Source organism: Panthera uncia, chromosome A2 (genome assembly GCF_023721935.1).
Source record: "Panthera uncia isolate 11264 chromosome A2, Puncia_PCG_1.0, whole genome shotgun sequence".
Taxonomy (NCBI): Eukaryota; Metazoa; Chordata; class Mammalia; order Carnivora; family Felidae; genus Panthera; species Panthera uncia.
In genome coordinates this window covers 70,671,947-70,691,719 of record NC_064816.1, presented here as the reverse complement: position 1 = coordinate 70,691,719, position 19,773 = coordinate 70,671,947, and the positions used below count along the sequence as shown (strand labels likewise).

The 19,773-nt window shown below is 36.6% G+C and overlaps 1 protein-coding gene across 1 annotated transcript in view; it reads left to right on the top strand.

Annotated features, from left to right (window-relative positions):
• CDK13 (cyclin dependent kinase 13) overlaps positions 1–19,773 on the top strand; it is a 118,708-nt gene that overhangs the window by 11,833 nt on the left and 87,102 nt on the right. Inside the window, 1 exon segment of the mRNA XM_049642756.1 lies at positions 15,276–15,935. Within this exon segment, the coding sequence (XP_049498713.1) occupies positions 15,276–15,935 (660 nt within the window).

Below are 19,773 nucleotides of genomic sequence, written 5' to 3'. Positions count from 1 at the left end.
AAATCTAATTTAGCAAATCTGAGTCTAACTTATGGTCACAAAGACTTTCTCTTTGGTTTTATAATGTACCACTTTAGTTTATCACAGGCTACCTTCATGTATAATATAATATTGCAAGAGTATGCTTCTATTTCCTCCTTCTCTTCTTATGTACTATTCTTGTCATATGTGTTATTTCTACAGAAGTATGACTTATGTACGTTATTTATAGACATGAAATTAAAAAAATGAGAAAAAAATTTATATCTAATATATACCTCTTTTTTTTTTTTTTTTTTTTTGAGAGAGAGGGTGCAAGTGAGTGAAGGGTAGAGAGAGAAAGAGGAAGAATCCCACGAGGGGCAGAGAGAAAGAGAGAAGCGGTGTTCACCTGGGACTTGTGTTTAACCCAAAGCAGGACTGACGCTCACCTGATGTGGGACTCGAACTCACAAACTGTGAGATAATGACCTGAGCCAAAGTCAGCTGCTTAATGACTGAGCCACGAAGCCACCTCTTAATGTACCTTTTGAAACACTTCTGATGCCTTTGTGTAGATCCAAGTTTTGAGGTAGTATTTTGCTGTAGGGAGAGAAATAGCTTTTAGCCTTTTTTTTTTTTTTAAAGTAGGCTCCACACTGGGTATGGAACCCAACGCAGAGCTTAAACTCTTAAACTCATGACCCTGAGATCAAGACCTGAGCCGAGATCAAGATTCAGATGCTTAACCCAGACACCCCTTTCAGCATTTCTTACCAATGCCACTCTGCTGTCTTGTTTGTCTGAAAAAGTTTCTATTTTGAAAGATATTTTTGCTGGGTATGGAATTCTACATGGACTTTCCTCCCCCGCCCCCCCCCCCTTTGTTACTTTAAGTTATTCCACTTCTGGCTTGGGTAGTTTGACAAGATTTTACATAATATTTTGTTTTTGCTTCAGTCACTGGATTGTAAGTCTCATGAGGTTCTTTTTTAATCTTACTGTCTCTTAAGCACCTACCACAGCACATGATAGGAAATAGATACCTAACAAATGATGTTAAATTGGTTTGGATAAGAAAATATCCAGCACCTCAGAATTTGAAAAAAAAATCCTTTTAATATTAATAGAGTCTAATATTGATTTATGAATAAATCAATAATGGCTAGAGCTGGACCTATCAAAAATATGTGCCTTTGTGCAAATCAAGTATTAAGCTTTCCCTCTACTTTTCTCACCATCTTTCCTTTTTCTCTCTTCAAAAACATATCTCAGGGCATGGTTCAGTGAAACATGAAGACAAACACAGTTTATGTGCTCAGTGGACTAGAACTTGTTTGCCTGAGCAAATCCGCAAAAAGTCAGTCATGTGTCTTTAATCTTCTTAACTTTTAGTGTTTCATAAGGAACATGAAAGGAAGTATACTTTTCAAATAAACACAAAACATTTCAGTTTTATATTGAATTTTTCTAGTTTTTAAAATAACATCTTTTTTGAGATATTATTCACCTACCATGCAATTTACTCTAATTTTAACTGATACAGACAGTGGCCTTTAGTATAGTCACAGAGTTGTGCAGCCATCACCACTAATTTTAGAACATTTTAATCACTCCAAAAAGAAACTCAGTGCCTGTTAGTAGTCAGTCTCCATTCTCACCTCCCCACATCTTTGGCAACTACCAATATACTTCTTATCTCTTTGGATTTGCCTATTTTGGACATTTCATATAAATGGCATCATATGATTCACGGTTTTTTATGACTGCTTTCATTTAAGCTTAATGTTTTTAAGGTTCATCTATGTTGTAGCATGTGTCATCAGTATTTCATTTCTTTTTAGGGAAAAATAGTGTACCATTGTATGAATATACCACATTTTGTTGTCAGTTGATGGACATTTGGGTTGTTTTCAGTTTTTGGCTATTATGAATTATGCTTCTATGAACATTTGTGTTTAGTTTCTTGTTTTCGTTTGTGTTTAGTTTTTGCATGAGATTTTTTTTGCATGAGGTATGTTTTTATTTCTTTTCTTCCTTTTTTTTTTTTTTAATGTTTGTTTATTTTTGAGAGAGAGAGAGAGAGCAAGCAGGGGAGGGGCAGAGAGGGAGACACAGAATCGGAGGCAGGCTCTAGGCTCTGAGCTGTCAGCACAGAGCCTGAACTCATGAACTCATGAACTGCAGGATCATGACCTGAGCTGAAGTCAGACACTTAACCGACTGAGCTACCCACGTGCCCCTGTTTTATTTCTCTTGGATATATATATACCTAGGAGTGGAATTTCTGGGTCATGTGGTAATTCTGTTTAACATCTTAAGGAACTGCCAATCTCTTTTCCAAAGTGGCTGCATCGTTTTTTATATTCCAACCAGCTATATATGAGGGTTTCAATTTCTGCATATCCTTGACAATAGTTGTCTGTTTTTATTACATCTGTCCTGGTATCTCGTTGTACTTTTGATTTGCATTTCTTTAGTGACTAATGATGTTGAACAGCTTTTCATATGTTTATTGGCCATTTGTATATCTTTTTGGGAGAAATGTTTATTCATATCCTTCACCTATTTTAAAATTGGGTTTTCTTCTTATTGTTGAATGTCTTGAATTCTTTATATATCCTAGGTACTAATATGACTATGACATTTCTTCTAGAAAGAAGAACTCTTGTATTCACGAGAGTTCATTTTAATTTAGTGCAAAATAATGGACTCTCCCTAGGTAACTTGTTTGTAACCGCTCAGGCCATTCTCACAGTGTAAACTTTGGACAAGTCACTTAGCTTTTGAGTCATTGTCTATGGACTCATAAGAAGAAAAAAGAGAATTCCTAGGGCGAGGTGTTAACAGAACAACCAAAAGACTACTGTCTGGTTGGCAGACAGTAGTCTTTCTACCTTGGGTTGACTGGGTAAATATCCACTATAAAGGAAAAAGCAAGGACTAGAAATTATATAGATGTGGATTTAGGTACTAATTCTGTTGCTTTCATAACAGAGCAATATCAAGCAATTCAATTTTTGAGCTCTGGTCTTTCTACTTTGTAAAATGGGAGGTATAATGCCTACCTAGTAAAAAAAAGAAAAATAAAACAACAAAACTGGAAACAACCCAAGTACAATGACTAGGAGCAATTAAATTGTGCTACAGATACATGATTTGCATTTTTCCCCCATTGTATCACTTTGTTGACATCCATTAATGCACATTAGTTTTTAATTTTGATGAAGTCCTGTTTATTTTTTCTTTTGTTGCTTGTGCTTTGATGTTGTATCTAAGAAGTCTTTGCCTAATTGAACATCACAAAGATTTATTCCTATATTTTCTTCTAAGAGTTTTATAGTTTTAGCTTTTACATCTTGATCTTTGATCTATTTTGGATTAATTTTTGTGTATGGTGAGAGAAAGAAGTCCACCCTTATTCTATTGTGTGGAAAACCAGTTGTGCCAGCACTATTTATTTAAAAGGCTATGTATTTTTTTCGCCATTGAATTGTATTGGCACCCTTGTTGAAAATCCACTTACTATAAATGAGAGGGTTTATATATGGACTGTCAGCTCTAGTCCATTGATTTTACATGTCCATCTTTAGCCAGTACCATACAGTTTTGATTATTCTAATCTTGTAGTAGTTTTTGAAATTAGGAAGTGCTTGATTCTAATTTTGCAGTGATTTTTGAAATCAGGAAGTGCAAGTCCTTCAGCTTTACTCTTTTACATTGCTTTGACCTTTCCCCCTCTTTTTTGGAGGAGGAGAGGGGTCCTTTGCATTTCCACATGAATTTTAGGTTTACCTGGCCAAAAGGCAGCTTGGATTTTCATAGGGATTGCACTGAATCTGGAGATCAATTTGAGAGTATTGCCATCTTAATGGTAAGTCATAAAATATATGAGTATGGAATGTCTTTGCATTTATTTATGTCCCTTCAATATTTTCAGTGGTATGTTGAAGTTTTCAGGGAATAATCCTTGAACTTTTTTTTGTTAGATTTATTCCTAAGTATACTTTTTCAGTGTAATGGGAGTTGTTTTTGTAATTTCATTTAATTGTTCATTGCTAGTGTCTGGAACTACAATAGATTTTTCTACATTGATCATGTATCCTGCCATCTTGCTTGCTTATTAGTTCTAATAGTTTTTAGTAGATTTCTTAGGATTTTCTGTATACAAGATTATGTCATTTGCAAATGGATACAGTCTGGATTCCTTTTACTTATTTTTTCTTGCTCAGCTGCAGTGGCTAGAATCTCAAGTACAATGTTTTGTGGGTTTTGTTTTAATTTATTTTTTTAATGTTAATTTATTTTTGAGACGGAGACAGAGTGTGAGCAGGGGAGGGGCAGAGAGAGAGGGAGACACAGAATCTGCAACGGGCTCCAGGCTGTGAGCTGTCAGCACAGAGCCCGATGTGGGGCTTGAACCCACGAAACGTGAGATTATGACCTGAGCTGAAGTCGGACGCTTAACCGACTGAGCCACCCAGGTGCTCCTCAAGTACAGTGTTTATTAGAAGTGGTAAAATGAGACTTCCTTGTGTTGATCCTGATGATCCTATAGGAAAAGCATTTTAGTCTTTTTCCACAAAATGATGTTAGCTATGAATTTTTCATAAATCCTACTTTTATTTTTTGGTTAAAGTTGTTTCCCTTGGGGTCTAATTTTTGGTGTCAGAAAAATTCTAGATGCCTTGCTTGACCCTTACATATGAGCCTGTGTAATTATTTATTACTCTTACAGAGTCCAGGAAAAGAGGAAAATCTTCTATTTTGTAGCATGTGTGTAATGATAATGATTAGCTATATTGGTTTCCTACAGGAACATTTGAAAAATGTTTTATTGTTAAAAATATATGCATTAATGTTCACAGTATTTTCTTTAATTAGTGTTACTTAAGTAGTCATGATTTTCTAAATTTAATTTTTTAAGGTTAAGAGGTGGTGTACTGTAGTAAGAATAATTTGTGCAGCCTTTTTTATTTTTATTAAAGAAAGTGACAAGTTTTCTTTATAGCATAGATTTTGGTTTGTTGTAATTTCTGGTGGTATTCATCTTTAAACTTTTCTGTTGGTGTTTGTGTATTCTTTTGATGAGTTTTGAATACTCACTGTTTTTTAAGTAATCTCTATGCCCTGTGTGAGACTTGTCCTCACGACCCCGAGATCAAGAGTTGCATGCTCTACCAACTGAGCCAGCAAGGCACCACTGTTGGTGTTTATTTTCATTAAAATTTTTTTAAAAATTTATTTTTTACTAACAAAAGTGGGTTTATTCGAGAGTAACAGTAGCAGTCAAGGGCATACAAGCTACTACAGAACCATGGGCAAGATCTATGAGTATTTATTTTTAAACTTTTCTGTACTTTTCAGTTTTCTACAATGAAATTGTGTTACCTTTTTTAAAAACCCATACTGTTTGTATTTAAAACTTACATATGAGGGGTGCATGGGTGGCTCAGTCCGCTAAGTGTCTGACTTTTGGTTTTCGGCTCAGGTCATGATCTCACCGGGGTTTGAGCCCCCATCAGGCTCTGCACTGACAGCATGGAGCCTGCTTGGGATTCTCTCTCTCCCCCTCTCTCTGCACCTTCCCCTGCTTGCTTGCTCTCTTTCTCAAAATAAATAAATAAACATTAAAAAAAAACCCTTATATATGAGATACTTGAAAACAATACAGAAGAATATACAGCAAGATGTGAAAGCTACCCTTGATGTCCTTTTTGTTCCTGTTCCTTTTAAAATGTATAACTCTGTACGTAGTTGGTGTATACGTTTTTTCTGTGTATATACTTTCATACAAACGTGTACATGTAAACATTAAGAATGTGACTATGCCATAAATTTTTATTTACTTTTTTTTTTTTAGCAGTAGTATTTGAAGATCTTTCCAAATTGGCTACATAGAATTCCATACTGAAATGTTTCAAGTTTTATTTACCTATCAGTTGTTGGGCACTGTTTTTTCATTTTTTCTGTATTATAGTCAGTCCTTTAAAGAGTATCTGTGTAATAACTTTTTGACACATATGGAAATGTTTTTGTAGGATATGTTCTCGTAAGTGAAATTGCAGATCAAAAGCATTTGATAGATATTACCAAACTGCCTTTTAAAAAGGCTGAGTAATTTTATATTCCTTCTGATAATTTATGTAACTGACCATTTCTGTGCATTTTCATAAATTATATTTTCAGAATTCCAATTTTTGACATTCTGATGGATGCAAATTAATTACCATTGCTTTATTTTGCCTTTTCTGGTTATGAGAGAGAAGAGAGCATTTAAATTTCTTTACTGGCCATTTGCATTTCTTCTGTGATTACATATTTTTCTAATCAAGAAGAGACTCTAGTTATTAAAAATAAGGAATGAATATAGTTTTACAACAGAAAAACTAGTTTTGTTCATTAAATCCCTATGGGATAATGGATATAAAATGGTTAATAAAATGATAAATTCATCTCAGTGTTTATATGAAGAAGCTAATTAGCTAAATGTTATTCTGTCTCAAATCTTTTTAGTTTAAGTAGAATTTCATCAGTGGACCTTTGCCTGTTAGTTAGCTGGGTATCAGTTATACAAAGTTAGCATTTATGGGCAGTTAGAGAATAGATGATAAACATGTGCTTTGCTCTTTTATTCATCAATTCAATAAATATCTTTTGATTCCTTATTACATATCAGACACAGTTCTAGGCACTGGGATGGAGTAATAAACAAGACAGTGGTGGAAGGGGGGAGGGAACATGATGTGCTTATTTATTTTTCTGAGGAGAGGCTCACTGTGGTGTTGATAAATATATGGAGCCCTGAATGACAAGAAAGAGCAACTATGTGATGATCTCAGTATCCCAGAAAGAGAAAACAGTATTGCCAAGGTACCAGGAAGAAGCATAACTTTGAAGAATCATAAAAGAGACTAGTGACTGGGACCTAGTGAGTAAAGGAGAGTGTAATGAAGATGAGAGGCAGTTTGGGTCTTGTGGATCACAACAAAGATTTTTATTTTAATTTTAAATGCAGTGAGAAGCCATTGGAGAGTTTTAGGCAAAGGTGTGGTATAATCCAGTTTATATTTTTGATAGACATAGAATACAAGACAGTATGTCACAAGTATTATTCAGCAAATGGGGAGGTTACAGAGTTGGGACTTTAACTTGATCCATAAAGGCAAGTAAGAAATAAATGGAGGGGAAGGATGTAGTTTGATGTGGTAGCAATAAAGAACGCCTGGGTTTCAATTGGAAGACTTGGTATTCAGTATTGACTCTACTTCTTTTTTTTTTTTTTTTAATTTTTTTTCCCAACGTTTTTTATTTATTTTTGGGACAGAGAGAGACAGAGCATGAACGGGGGAGGGGCAGAGAGAGAGGGAGACACAGAATCGGAAACAGGCTCCAGGCTCCGAGCCATCAGCCCAGAGCCCGACGCGGGGCTCGAACTCACGGACCGCGAGATCGTGACCTGGCTGAAGTCGGACGCTTAACCGACTGCGCCACCCAGGCGCCCCGACTCTACTTCTTTATAGCTCTTGGCCTCTACATAAAATTTTTAACTCTCTTCTTAGTTTCTCTCATCTTTCTGTGTACTTTGGTTGCTGTGAAGAGCAAGTCAGACGAACAATGTTTATAAAAGTGTTTTGTAAACTGAGACATGCAATATGGTATGTTTGTTTACTCAGGAAAAGACTTATCATCTGTGTGGTATTATGCTAAGGACTGTGGAGTGATTAAACAAAAATGAATTCTACCTGGTTTCTGCTGCTCAAAGAGGATATAGTCTAGTAGACAATGTGGTAAATACCTAAAATACAAAGTTAAGAATGGTAAACATCTTAAGAAAGATGCAGATAAAGCCCTATGGGGAGTTCAAAGAAAGAAGAGCTTTCTTCTTTCTTGGAGTTGGCGGTAAGGCTTTTAGAGTAAGAGCTCTTGAATGAGGCCTTGTAGGACTTCAGTAGAACATGGAGGGGAAGAGAATATTCTCAGTAGGTGAGTCTGTGAGTAAAGGCATGGCAATATTAGGCAGATTCAGAATGTGATAAGGAAAGGTAGTTTAGAATTAGATCATGCAGCACCTTAATATTAGGATAAGGAAGATGAATTCCATTCAATAGGAATATTCTCAGCAGGTGCTTAATTCTGCAAATATTTATTGACTATCTGCCATTGCCACATTGGTGCTAGTTAGGGCTATGAAGATACAGTTGATCTCAGTCTATTTGCGGAAGACAAATTATCTGTTATTCTAATGAGGCAGGATCATAGGACAAGGAACATCTCCAGCTCTCTGGCATAATGAGGGAAGGCTTTATAGAGGTATAGTAGACCTTTTGTTATGATATGAGGTATCTTTGTACTTACCAGGTACCAGAGATGAAGAGAGGAATATAAGAAAGGCATTCTGTGTTTTGGGATGGCTGGACGAGGTCTTTGTATGCAGTGCAAGGTTGTCTAGAGCTTTGTTACAGGGGTAACTGGAAGATTCAGGTGGTGGTATGGAGACTAAATTGGAAAGGATAGAGGTTTGAGGTGAGGAGTCTGGAAAGGAGACTGTTAGACTGGGCGAAGTGAGAGGTGATGTAGGACCAAATGAGAACTAGTAGCTATGGGACAAAGAGCCTAGACAACTAGAGAGATGCTTAAGATGTACAATTGGCAGGACTTGCAGATCAGTTGGATATGGGAGGAGAGAGGAAAAGGACCATATGGAATATAGAATGATTTCTGGATCTTTGCTGTTTCAGAATTTCAGAATCTGCTATTGCCTGAGAAGAAAAGGGGTGGATTTGGAGAGGACTTAATAGTTTTATCTGTATTGTGTTGAAGGTACTTGTAGGTTAGTTGGAAGTGGGAAGAAGGTCATCACACATGTTGATATTCCTCCCCCACCCCAAAGATAGGTCATTGTTCACCCTAGTAATTAATTTCAGTGAGGATACAAGCCAAATTATAGGGGTTTGAGGGGTGTATGTATGTAGAGAATTTGGTTGTAATTGGAAGCAGAGAAAAAGATAAAATACAAAAATACCATTGTTTGTTTTTTTTATATGTATGTATTTATGTACGTATTTTTCTTGTTTGTTTTTAAAGATTTTAAAGATGAATTATTTAATCCTTGAAATAGTAAATGGACAGCAAAGGGTTGAAGTCACAAATAGTGGAATAGTCATGGAGGAGCCTAGAATAGTGCATCTCAAACTTTAGTGAGGATCTTGTTAAAATGCAGACTCTGAATCGGAAGGTCTGGGTTGGGGCTTGAGATACAGCATTTCTGACAAACTCCCAGATGAGGCTAATGCTGCTGGTTTGTGGCCCATACTCTTTGAAGTAAGATCTAGAGAGTATGGCATTGATAGCATTATAAAAGAGTTAGTCTTGGATAGGAAGAAGAACACCTCTATTCTGAGATCAGGTAAAATGTGAGGTAGATGGAGATACAGATTAAGCTTGTAGGTGGGAGCTATGCCTGATAATTTTTTTTATTTCTGCAAAATAGAAGTAAAACAATGTTAAGAAAAGACTTTGGAATGGTGTTAACTTGAAGACAGAAAGGTTTGGAATAAATTGTGAAGGTTTGGAATAGCTACTAAAAAGAGAAGGGAAATGAGTGAATTTGGAGCATTTAACATTCACTGAACAGTGAGGATTTGTTTGGTGATGGTGTCTGTAGAAATAATTGGAGTAGGGAGAGACTATATATGAAGATTTTTGAGATGATAAGGTACTCTCAGGGGAGATAATGAGGTCTGAAATAGAAAAGTGGCCTTGAGAATACAGAGGGGAGGATGTGGTAGGCTACATAATGGCCCACCCAAAGGTGTCCATGTGAACCTGTGAGTATACTTCCTTACACGGCCAAAGGGACTTTGCAGATGAGATTAAAATGAGCATCTTGAGATGGAGAGATTATCCTGGACTGTACACGTGGGTCCTCTGTAATCACAAGGGTCATTATAAAAGGAAGCAGGAGGGTCAGCAGAGCCAGAAAAGGCCATGTGAGGACAGAAACAGCAGAAGAGGAAATGTGATAAAGGAAGCAGAGGTCAGATTGTTGGAGGACCAAGAGCCAAGGAATAGACAGCCTTAAGAAGCTAGAAAAGGCAAGGAAACAGATTTTCCCAAGAGACTGCAAAAGGAACAAAGCCCTGGTGATGTGCTGATTTTTGCCCAATAAGACTGATTTTGGAATTTCAACCTTCAGGTACTGTAAGATAATAAATTTGTGTGGTTAAGCCATTAAATCTGGTAATTTGTTATAGCCACAATAGGAAACGTGCATAGAAGTGTGGATGTAAGGGGATGCAGAGTTAGAACTGATAAAGTGAGGCAGTTGATGAGATGTGCTGTGGGCATCAGGTAACTGGGAAGATTTCTAGCCTGGATAAATGGGTGGAAAAGAGTGGTGAAATTAAAATTACAGGAGGAGATATTAGAGGAAGGTAGTCGCTTTGCATTAAGTATAGATTAGTTAGGGTAAAGGAAGATCTGAAACAGGAAGACGGATTTAAGAGGCTGCCCTAGTATTGTTAATAGTTACTTGAAAAAAATGAGAAAAAAAAAGTTAATTGAGCTGTTCCAATACCAGTACATGACAAATTACATAGGAATATTTAAAATTTTGACTGAGAAGGTAACAAAAGGGATGATTGAGAAAGGCAGGTTTTTGACTACTTCAGGTACTGTTTTTCATTTTAGAAGTCATTTTTTTTTACTAGTTTTATTAAGATATAATTGAGAAAATTATGTATTTAAAGTGTCATTGTGATGATTCGCTATGTGTATATATTGGGAAAGGATTCTCATATCATAATCAGGTTATGTAATACATCCATCACCTCATAGATTTAATTTTTTTGGTTAGAGTTCTCTAAGTTAATTTCAGTTATACAATATTATCAACGGTAGTCACCACGTTACACATTAGATCCTCAAACCTTATTAATCTTGTAACTGAAAGTTTTTATTGAGGTGCGTTCCTTCTATACTGTTTGTTTAGTTTTTATCATGCAAAGTTGTTGAATTTTGTCAAATGCTTTTTCTGCATCTGCTGAGATGATCCTGTGATTTTTATCCTTCATTTTGTTGATGTGGTATGTCACATTTATGGATTAGCATATGTTGGACCATCCTTGCATGGGAAGCATTGTTATATCTTTTTTGGGAGGGTAATCAAGTTTTTGAAATGCATATAGCTGCTGTTAGAATGTGAAATAAACAGGGTAGAAAAATTAAGCTAAAAAATGTTGAGAATAGTGGCTAATGTATCAGACATGAACATGTATAGAACATTTCTATCATTTTAGAAACTTCTTTTGGATAGTGGTTATATATTGTTTTATATAATGAGGAACTAGATATTATTATAGTAAAAATTTTAAGAGTTAGTGTTAGCATACCTGGACTCTTGGAGAGATTGTGTGATATAGTTGAGTGAATACTACACCATGCTCTTTCTCTAAGGAACACTAACCTAATTCACAATGAGCACTAACCAGTTGAGTTTCGGGATATCAAGTTTTGATTCTGGTTCTGCTTTGTGTTGTATGAATTTGCAAGCCTTAGAAACATGGAAAGTTTTCTCAACTTCTTAAAGAGATACTACCATCTCTCAAAAACATTAAAAAGAGACAAACAGCTAATATGTATTCACTGTGTAGAGATATTAGAAAAAACATTTTTAAAAAGAAGAAAAATCTTATCTTCAAAGAAAGACTTGCTATCTACCATCCATTTCGTTCTTTTGGTTAAGATACCATGATATCGTTCATTCTGTAGTCTTGAAGACGCACTTCTCTCTTACCCTCGTAACTTTGTATGGCTGAAGTATTAGATCATTTGTAAAAATGACTTAAACTTGAATTTTGTGTTTATATTTAATATTAGGTTCCCAAACCATGTTTGTTTCAGACCGTAAGCACTGAGAGAATGCATGTTTCCTAGGACATGAAGTTAAAAGGTTAAGGAACTTATGGGGCACCTGGGTGGCTCAGTCGGTATGATTTTGGCCCAGGTCGTGATCTTACCTTTTGTGAGATGGAGCCCCATGTCGGATTCTGTGCTGTGATAGCACAGAGCCTGCTTGGAATTTTCTCTGTCCCTCTCTGTTTGCCCCTCTCCAGCTTGAACTCATGCAGTCGGTCTGTCTGTTTGTCTCTCTCTCTTTTTCAAAATAAGTAAATAAACATTTTTTTAAGTTAAAAAATGAAAAGTTAAATTTTTGAAGAGAAATAGAATTAGAGAGGAATGGAGGGTATGTCCAGAAGAATTTAATTGATACAGAGATCAAAACATATAAAAACCTCATTTCTAAAATAACCCTTTTATTTTTTACTTTTTTTAAAAAAATGTTTATTTTTGAGAGAGAGCATGCACAAGCAAGGAAGGAGTAGAGAGAGGGATATAGCAGTGAGCTGGATGGGCGCGCGAACTCACAGATCTTGAGATCACGACCTGAGTCCAAGTGGGACGCTCAACCAACTGAGCCACCCAGGCACCTCCAATATATATATCCCTTTTATAGACCAGAAATTTTTAAGTGTTTGCTGATAATGCTTATCCAAATTCTATCCAGAAAAGAATAATTTAATAGGCCACGGGAGTTAATTGTATTAGGGTTTTACCTAATATCTTTGTCTCTTTTCTTAGGTAAAACTTAGTCATAAATCTCTCAGTTAAATATAATTTATGTGTCTGTATGAAATTGATGATCCGAATCTTGCTAGTGTAAGAAAGTTAATTTGAGGAAAGTTCTGTACTGTTACCTCTAATGAAATGATAGTCTCTTTGCTCTCTCCTGCTGTGTACCTTTCTGTTGCTTTAGAAGCATGGCATATGAGACTTGTTTTGAGGCCCAAGAGTTTAAAGGGAGAAGACATAAAAAATGTGGCTGTTTCATATTCTGACACTGTTGGTTCCTGTATTAAAGTTATCTGAGATAGTTACCACTTTATATTTAGCAAAACAATTCCTCTCATATCCGTAAATAGTTGTAAGCTTATTGGTGATTTTAATGATTGGTGTATATGAATATTTAATGATAAGCAAGTGTTAGATTTAAGTATTTTCTAAACTGTGTTCCCATTAATCTAAAATAGTGTTGCATAAATACTTTATATAAAATATTGGGTTTGTATGAAACACAAGCTCGATGTTGAACAGCAGTTGGCCCTCAGTACATTTTGAAATGTTTTTGAAAGAGTGAGGGAGAAGTTTAATTTGTATTTGAGTTTATCCTAAACCTAATCATCATTTTATTTTCATATTAGAATTATAGAATGTTTCTAACGGTTTTCCTCCATACTTTACTAACATCAGATATAAACAGAGTTTCCAGTCCTTTCTTTTCTCTCTGCCCTATTTTAATTATGGGTTCTTAGGAGTTTCTTTGCTTTATTTACTCTCTCCCCATAGCTTCTACAAAATTTCAGCAAGAGTTCTCTCCTTCACAGTGTGTTAATTTTTTTTATTGTGTTAACCTAGCTACTTTTCAGTCAGAAGGTCTGGATTTAAAACCTGGCATACAAGGTAGATCAGGCAAGGTTCTGAAAGGAAACTGAATCCAACTGAGATGGTGCAAGAGACTTTCACGAAGGATTGCAGATAAAGGGGTGGATTAAGGGAACCCACAAGGGATGTTCCTGTAGTTACAGAGGGAAGCAAGGAAAATACAGTGTTTTTAGAGCCTGATGAGAGCTGTGGAGAGGGTGATAAGGGGACACAGCTTCTGTCAGAAAATGTGACCAAAAGGGAGGATGCTGGGAAGAAATAATCCGGCCTTCTCTGCCTTCTGATCTGCCGGTGACAGCCCTGAAACTCAGAAGGTGCATTTGTTGAGGTTAGCCTCCTTTGGCACAGAGTTGGATAGAAGAGTGTTGGAGGAATAGGGTAGTGACAGTAAGTAATAACCAGTACAACTACTGATGAGTATGGGATTGATTTTAGGTAACATAATATTTTAGATTACATTTCTAATCTGTAAACTGTAGATACTTCACTAGGATTGATGTGAGCATTAAAATGAGACCTGGTAAACATGTCAGAGTACTATCATAGTGCCTTTGTCTTGTAGATACTTGTTTTTAGTTTTGATAAGGTGAGGATTTGAAAACTTCAGTTTCCTTTCACATGGTGCTGTGCTGCATTTGTTTTATAGGAATTTTGGTTGTCACTGTATTTTAAATATATATGATAGTTTTTGTATTTTCCAGTATTTTTTGAAAAGTGAATTGCAGTCATTATTGAGTAGTTACCAAGATTTAGAGACTGCTTTTACTTATTGCCCAATGACAGGCATTGTCTTTTTCACTCTTGCTGTAGACAGAGCACTACCGACTACTGAATTTGTGGGGTGAGGAAGCTTTACAGATGTAGAGATTAGACTTTGGTGAAAGATTGGTCAGACTTCACCCTGCTACTGCTACCATTGGTGTACCCTTGTTGTGTACTTCTCTTTTTTTTTTTTTTTAAGCAGGAGGCTCCCAGGGACCTCAGAAAGACCTTTTTTTTTTTTTATGTTTTAAAATGTTTTTTTAATTGATCACTAAAGAGGAGAGAAGGGAGAGAAAAAGGAGGGGGGGGGGGGCAGAGAGACAGAGACAGAATCTGAAGCAGACTCCAGGTTCCAGGCTGTGAGCTGTCAACACAGAGCCCAACACGGGGTCCAAATCATGAACCTGAAATCACGACCTGATCTGAAGTTGAACGCTCAACCGACTGAGCCATCCAGGCACCCCTGTACTTCTCTTTCCTTTCCTTTTCTTTCTTTTAATTATTTTTTAATCTTTATTTATTTTTGAGAGACAGAGTGTGAGCAGGGGAGGAGCAGAGAGAGAGGGAGACACAATCTGAAGCAGGCTCCAGGCCCCAAGCTGTCAGCCACAGCCCGACGCGGGGCTTAAACTCATGAACTGTGAGATCATGACCTGAGCTGAAGTCGGATGCTCAACCAACTGAACCACCCAGGCGCCCCTGTACTTCTCTTTTCTAAAGACAGCAGTGATGCTTCATCACACTTTTGTTCCTAATCCTTAGAGTATTTCTTCTACCAGAGATCTGCTTTCATCCAGTCTCACCTTTGAGCATTCATAGGCTAGACCAGGATGAAGACAGTCTATTTTCAGGAAAATTTTAGCTACCAGATAGATAATAATCTGCTTAAAAGCATTTTCTGTCTTTTAAAAAAGTCTCCCCCCAAAAAACTATTATGATTTTGAAATTTAATAAATTTCTATTTTATGTAACAGGGTTGAGTTAGTAGTTTTTGTAAATTTCAGACTGAACTTTTCTGAATTCCTGACTAAATCTTCATTATTTTCCACCAGACGTTCTGCCAAATCCCGAAGCAGAAGCCCATATTCCTCTAGGCATTCAAGATCTCGTAGCAGGCACAGGTTGTCTCGATCCAGAAGCCGTCACTCTAGCATTTCTCCTAGCACACTAACTCTGAAGAGTAGCCTGGCAGCCGAGTTGAACAAGAATAAAAAAGCACGGGCTGCAGAGGCAGCAAGAGCTGCAGAAGCCGCAAAAGCTGCAGAAGCAGCTAAGGCTGCTGAGGCTGCTGCCAAAGCTGCCAAAGCCTCCAACACTTCTACACCTACGAAGGGGAGCACGGAGACGGGTGCCGGTGCATCTCAAACAAACCATGTGAAGGATGTGAAGAAACTGAAAACAGAACACGCACCTTCTCCGTCAAGTGGTGGGACTTTAAAAAACGACAAGACAAAAACAAAGCCACCTCTTCAGGTAACCAAGGTGGACAATAATTTGATTGTAGATAAAGCCGCCAAGAAAGCAGTTGTAGTTGGGAAGGAAAGTAAATCTGCTGCTACAAAGGACGAACCAGTATCTCTTAAAGAGAAAACCAAACCACTTACACCAAGTTTAGGAGCCAAGGAGAAGGAGCAACATGTGGCTTTAGTGACCTCTACGTTACCACCATTACCTTTGCCTCCCATGCTGCCTGAAGATAAAGATGCCGATAGGTAAGCGCAAAAAAGTTTTGTCACTAACAGTTTATTTTTATTATTTTGAAATTATTTTTTTACTGTTTATTTTTGAGAGAGAGAGAGAGAGAGAGAGAGAGAGAGCAAGAGCAAATGAGCGTGGGGGAGGGGTAAAGAGAGAGGGGATGGGGGAGACACAGAATGTGAAGCATTCTGTCAGCACAGAACCAGCCTCGGGGCTCGAACTCTCAAGCCGCAAGTTAATGACCTGAGCTGAAGTCAGACGCTTAACTGACTGAGCCACCTAGGCGCCCTTGTCACTAACAGTTTAAAAAAAGAAATGTAAGTTTGGAGTGAAAAATTCCCAAAATCCCCCCCCCCCCATAAAAAGGTTATAAAAAAATCATAAGTAAGTAAACTGTTTTTATTATGTACACTTTAAAATGAAGCACACTGCTTGTAAGATGACAAAATATAGTTTATGCTAAGAATTCCAGGAAAAATTTGCTGTTGGGTTCGGAATACAATGTATATTTCCGATTGAGTTTGGGAATTAGAAATGCTAGTACTGTGTTTTCTTTGATTTAATATTCCTTAAATGACAGTATCAGAAACAGGACATTTATGAGAGACTCTGTCCTGGGTGATTAAAGCAGGTATATTCGTTATTTCTAGGTTTCTTCTGTGGCCTTATACATTTATCACTCTGGGTAGCTTTATGAATTTATTATTTTTTAGACTTTTCTTGACCCTTTTAATTTTGTGCAATTGGAGATTCATTATGTATTACAGAGAACTCAATGTGGTTATGCTTTCCTTTAACATGTTTACAGATTCTTTTATGAATATTGGGGGTATGACTTTTTTTTGAAACATTTTATTTTTTAGAGGATGAAGATAAGAGTGTCTGTAAAGTAAATGTGGTTCTAAGAATATTTCTGAAACATATGCTAGGATAGAAGCATTATGCTACTGTGTAATGTCTGTCTGTTACACCACTTAACCTTTTTCATTTTTATTTTTATGGAGAAATTAGAGCTGTTTTTCCCTCATTTTCTGTTAAAAAGCAACTATATGAGCAGTTTTCCTAGCTGACATCTTTATAGAATTTGGAAACAAGTGGATGAGAATGCTGTGTGGGTAGGTCTTTCAAGTGCTCACTTTGGCTGGCATTATGAACATTTTATAATTTAAAACAAATCATAATTCCTGTGTTTTGTGTCCACTATAATGTCTTTTTTCTACAATCAAAAATGTTGCCAGGAGAACTCATCCAATATAATCAGGTATTCTCCAATTATACCACTCTAATTATGGTATTTACAGGTTTCACTATTCTCTAGGAACACTGAAGGTTCATAAACAGAGTAGTGATTTGTAATTTTGATGAGTTGTGGAATGGACTCTCCAGCAGAGAGGCGTGAATGCAGAACTGAGTCACTTCATTAGTGAGAAAATAACCCATTTGCCAAGAATCTAGTAATTCTGGGCTGGTGAGACTGGTTATTCTCTATTTTTCATATATCCTATGGAGATAAATTTTTACTGGTGGTATTTTCAAGAATTCAAGATGCATGCAGGTGAATGCTTTAAGGAGGGTATTTTTTGTGCATCCTTTTTTTTTTTTTGACAATTGACTGATTTATTGAACAATAGAATCTAAAGTTCTGATCTCGGATGTGTACAATCCCCATTTAGCTTTGCATCTTTTATTTTTTATTTATTTATTTTTTTGATTTAACTTTATTTTTTATTTTTTAAAATTTACATCCAAACTAGTTAGTATATAGTGAAGCAATGATTTCAGTAGATTCCTTAATGCCCCTTACCCATTTAGCCCATCCCCCCTCCCACAACCCCTCCAGCAACCCTCAGTTTGTTCTCCATATTTATGAGTCTCTTTTGTTTTGCCCCCTCCCTGTTTTTATATTATTTTTGCTTCCCTTCCCTTATGTTCATCTGTTTTGTCTCTTTTTTTTTTTTTTTTAATTTTTTTTTTTTTCAACGTTATTTATTTATTTTTGGGACAGAGAGAGACAGAGCATGAACGGGGGAGGGGCAGAGAGAGAGGGAGACACAGAATCGGAAACAGGCTCCAGGCGCCGAGCCATCAGCCCAGAGCCTGACGCGGGGCTCGAACTCACGGACCGCGAGATCGTGACCTGGCTGAAGTCGGACGCTTAACCGACTGCGCCACCCAGGCGCCCCTGTTTTGTCTCTTAAAGTCCTCATATGAGTGAAGTGATATGATTTTTGTCTCTCTCTGACTAATTTCACAGCATAATACCCTCAAGTTCCATCCACATAGTTGCAAATGGCAAGATTTCATTCTTTTTGATTGCTAATACTTCATTGTATACATATACCACATTTTCTTTATCCATTCATCCATCGATGGACATTTGGGCTGTTTCCATACTTTGGCTATTGTTGATAGTGCTGCTATAAACATGGGGGCGCATGTGTCCCTTTGAAACAGCACACCTGTATCCCTTGGATAAATGCCTAGTAGTGCAATTGCTGGGTCATAGGGTAGTTCTGTTTTTAGTTGTTTGAGAAACCTCCATACTGTTTTCCATGTGCATCCATTTTTTTTTAACGTTTATTTATTTTTGAGACAGAGAGAGAGAGAGCATGAACAGGGGAGGGTCAGAGAAAGAGGGAGACACAGAATCTGAAACAGCCTCCAGGCTCTGAGCTGTCAGCACAGAACCCGATGCGGGGCTCGAACCTATGGACCGCGACATCATGACCTGAGCTGAAGTCGGACGCTTAACCGACTGAGCCACAGGCGCCCCAGTGTGCGTCCATTTTTAATGAGATGTTGGTATATGTCATGCTTATCATCAAAAATTTTTTTGACCTGTATTCTTTTTGGTCTCTTCTGCTTTTCTGTTGTGTCTCTGTTCTTCTTTCTTTGAATATGTTTGCACATTTCATGGATATAGAAGTTTTTAAGACCCCTGGCTACTACTACTAACATGTGTGGCCACAGATCAATTCAATACCAGTCAGTCACTCTTCTTTTGATGCTCCATTGTCCTTGGTCAGTGGGAACTCCTTAAGCTGACTGTCTTGTCCTTTTGACATGACCTGTTTGGTTTTGAGTACTTCCTAGCCAAGTAATATCTTTTAGGGTTACTTTGAACTTTGCTTCTCCTTCAGACCCGGAATTTATTACTCTTTAAAAATCACAAGATAGACTGTTAACTATATACTTTCATATAATAAATTGTTTTGTTTTAAAGGAAATTAGGATTATACTATGCATAATACTCGACTTTTTTTTTCATTTAATATGTTGGAGATCATTCCATATTGGTATATGGATAGGTTCAATATTCCTGTCTATAGGAATGATAAATCATGCTCTTACTAACTATTCTATTGGTTAAGGGATACTTAGATTTATAATAATTGTTTGCTATCACACTCTTGTTATATTAATATTTTATGTACGTTTGAGCAATTTTTGTAGGATAGTTATAAGGTTGAAGTATACACATTTAAAATCTGATAAAAGCTGCCAAATTGTATCTTAATAAGACTGTGTGCCAATTTATACAGTCTATAAAATATATGATTATTTAATTTTGCATTTTTCTGATTATTGAGATAGCATCTTTCTGAATACTTGTTGGCTATTTATTTTTTTCCAGTGAACTACTTGTTTATATCTTATGCTGGCTTTTCCTTAATACTGTTTTTCTTTTTTTTTTTTTCCTTATGTTAAAGATCTTGCCTTTCAGAGTCTATTGCTTGCCTTTGACATTTATTTGTTTTGTTTTTGGCCATATGGATGTTTTCCTTTTTTAAAAATTTTTTTTTAATGTTTATTATTTTTTGAGAGAGAGAGAGAGAGAGCAAGCAGGGAAGG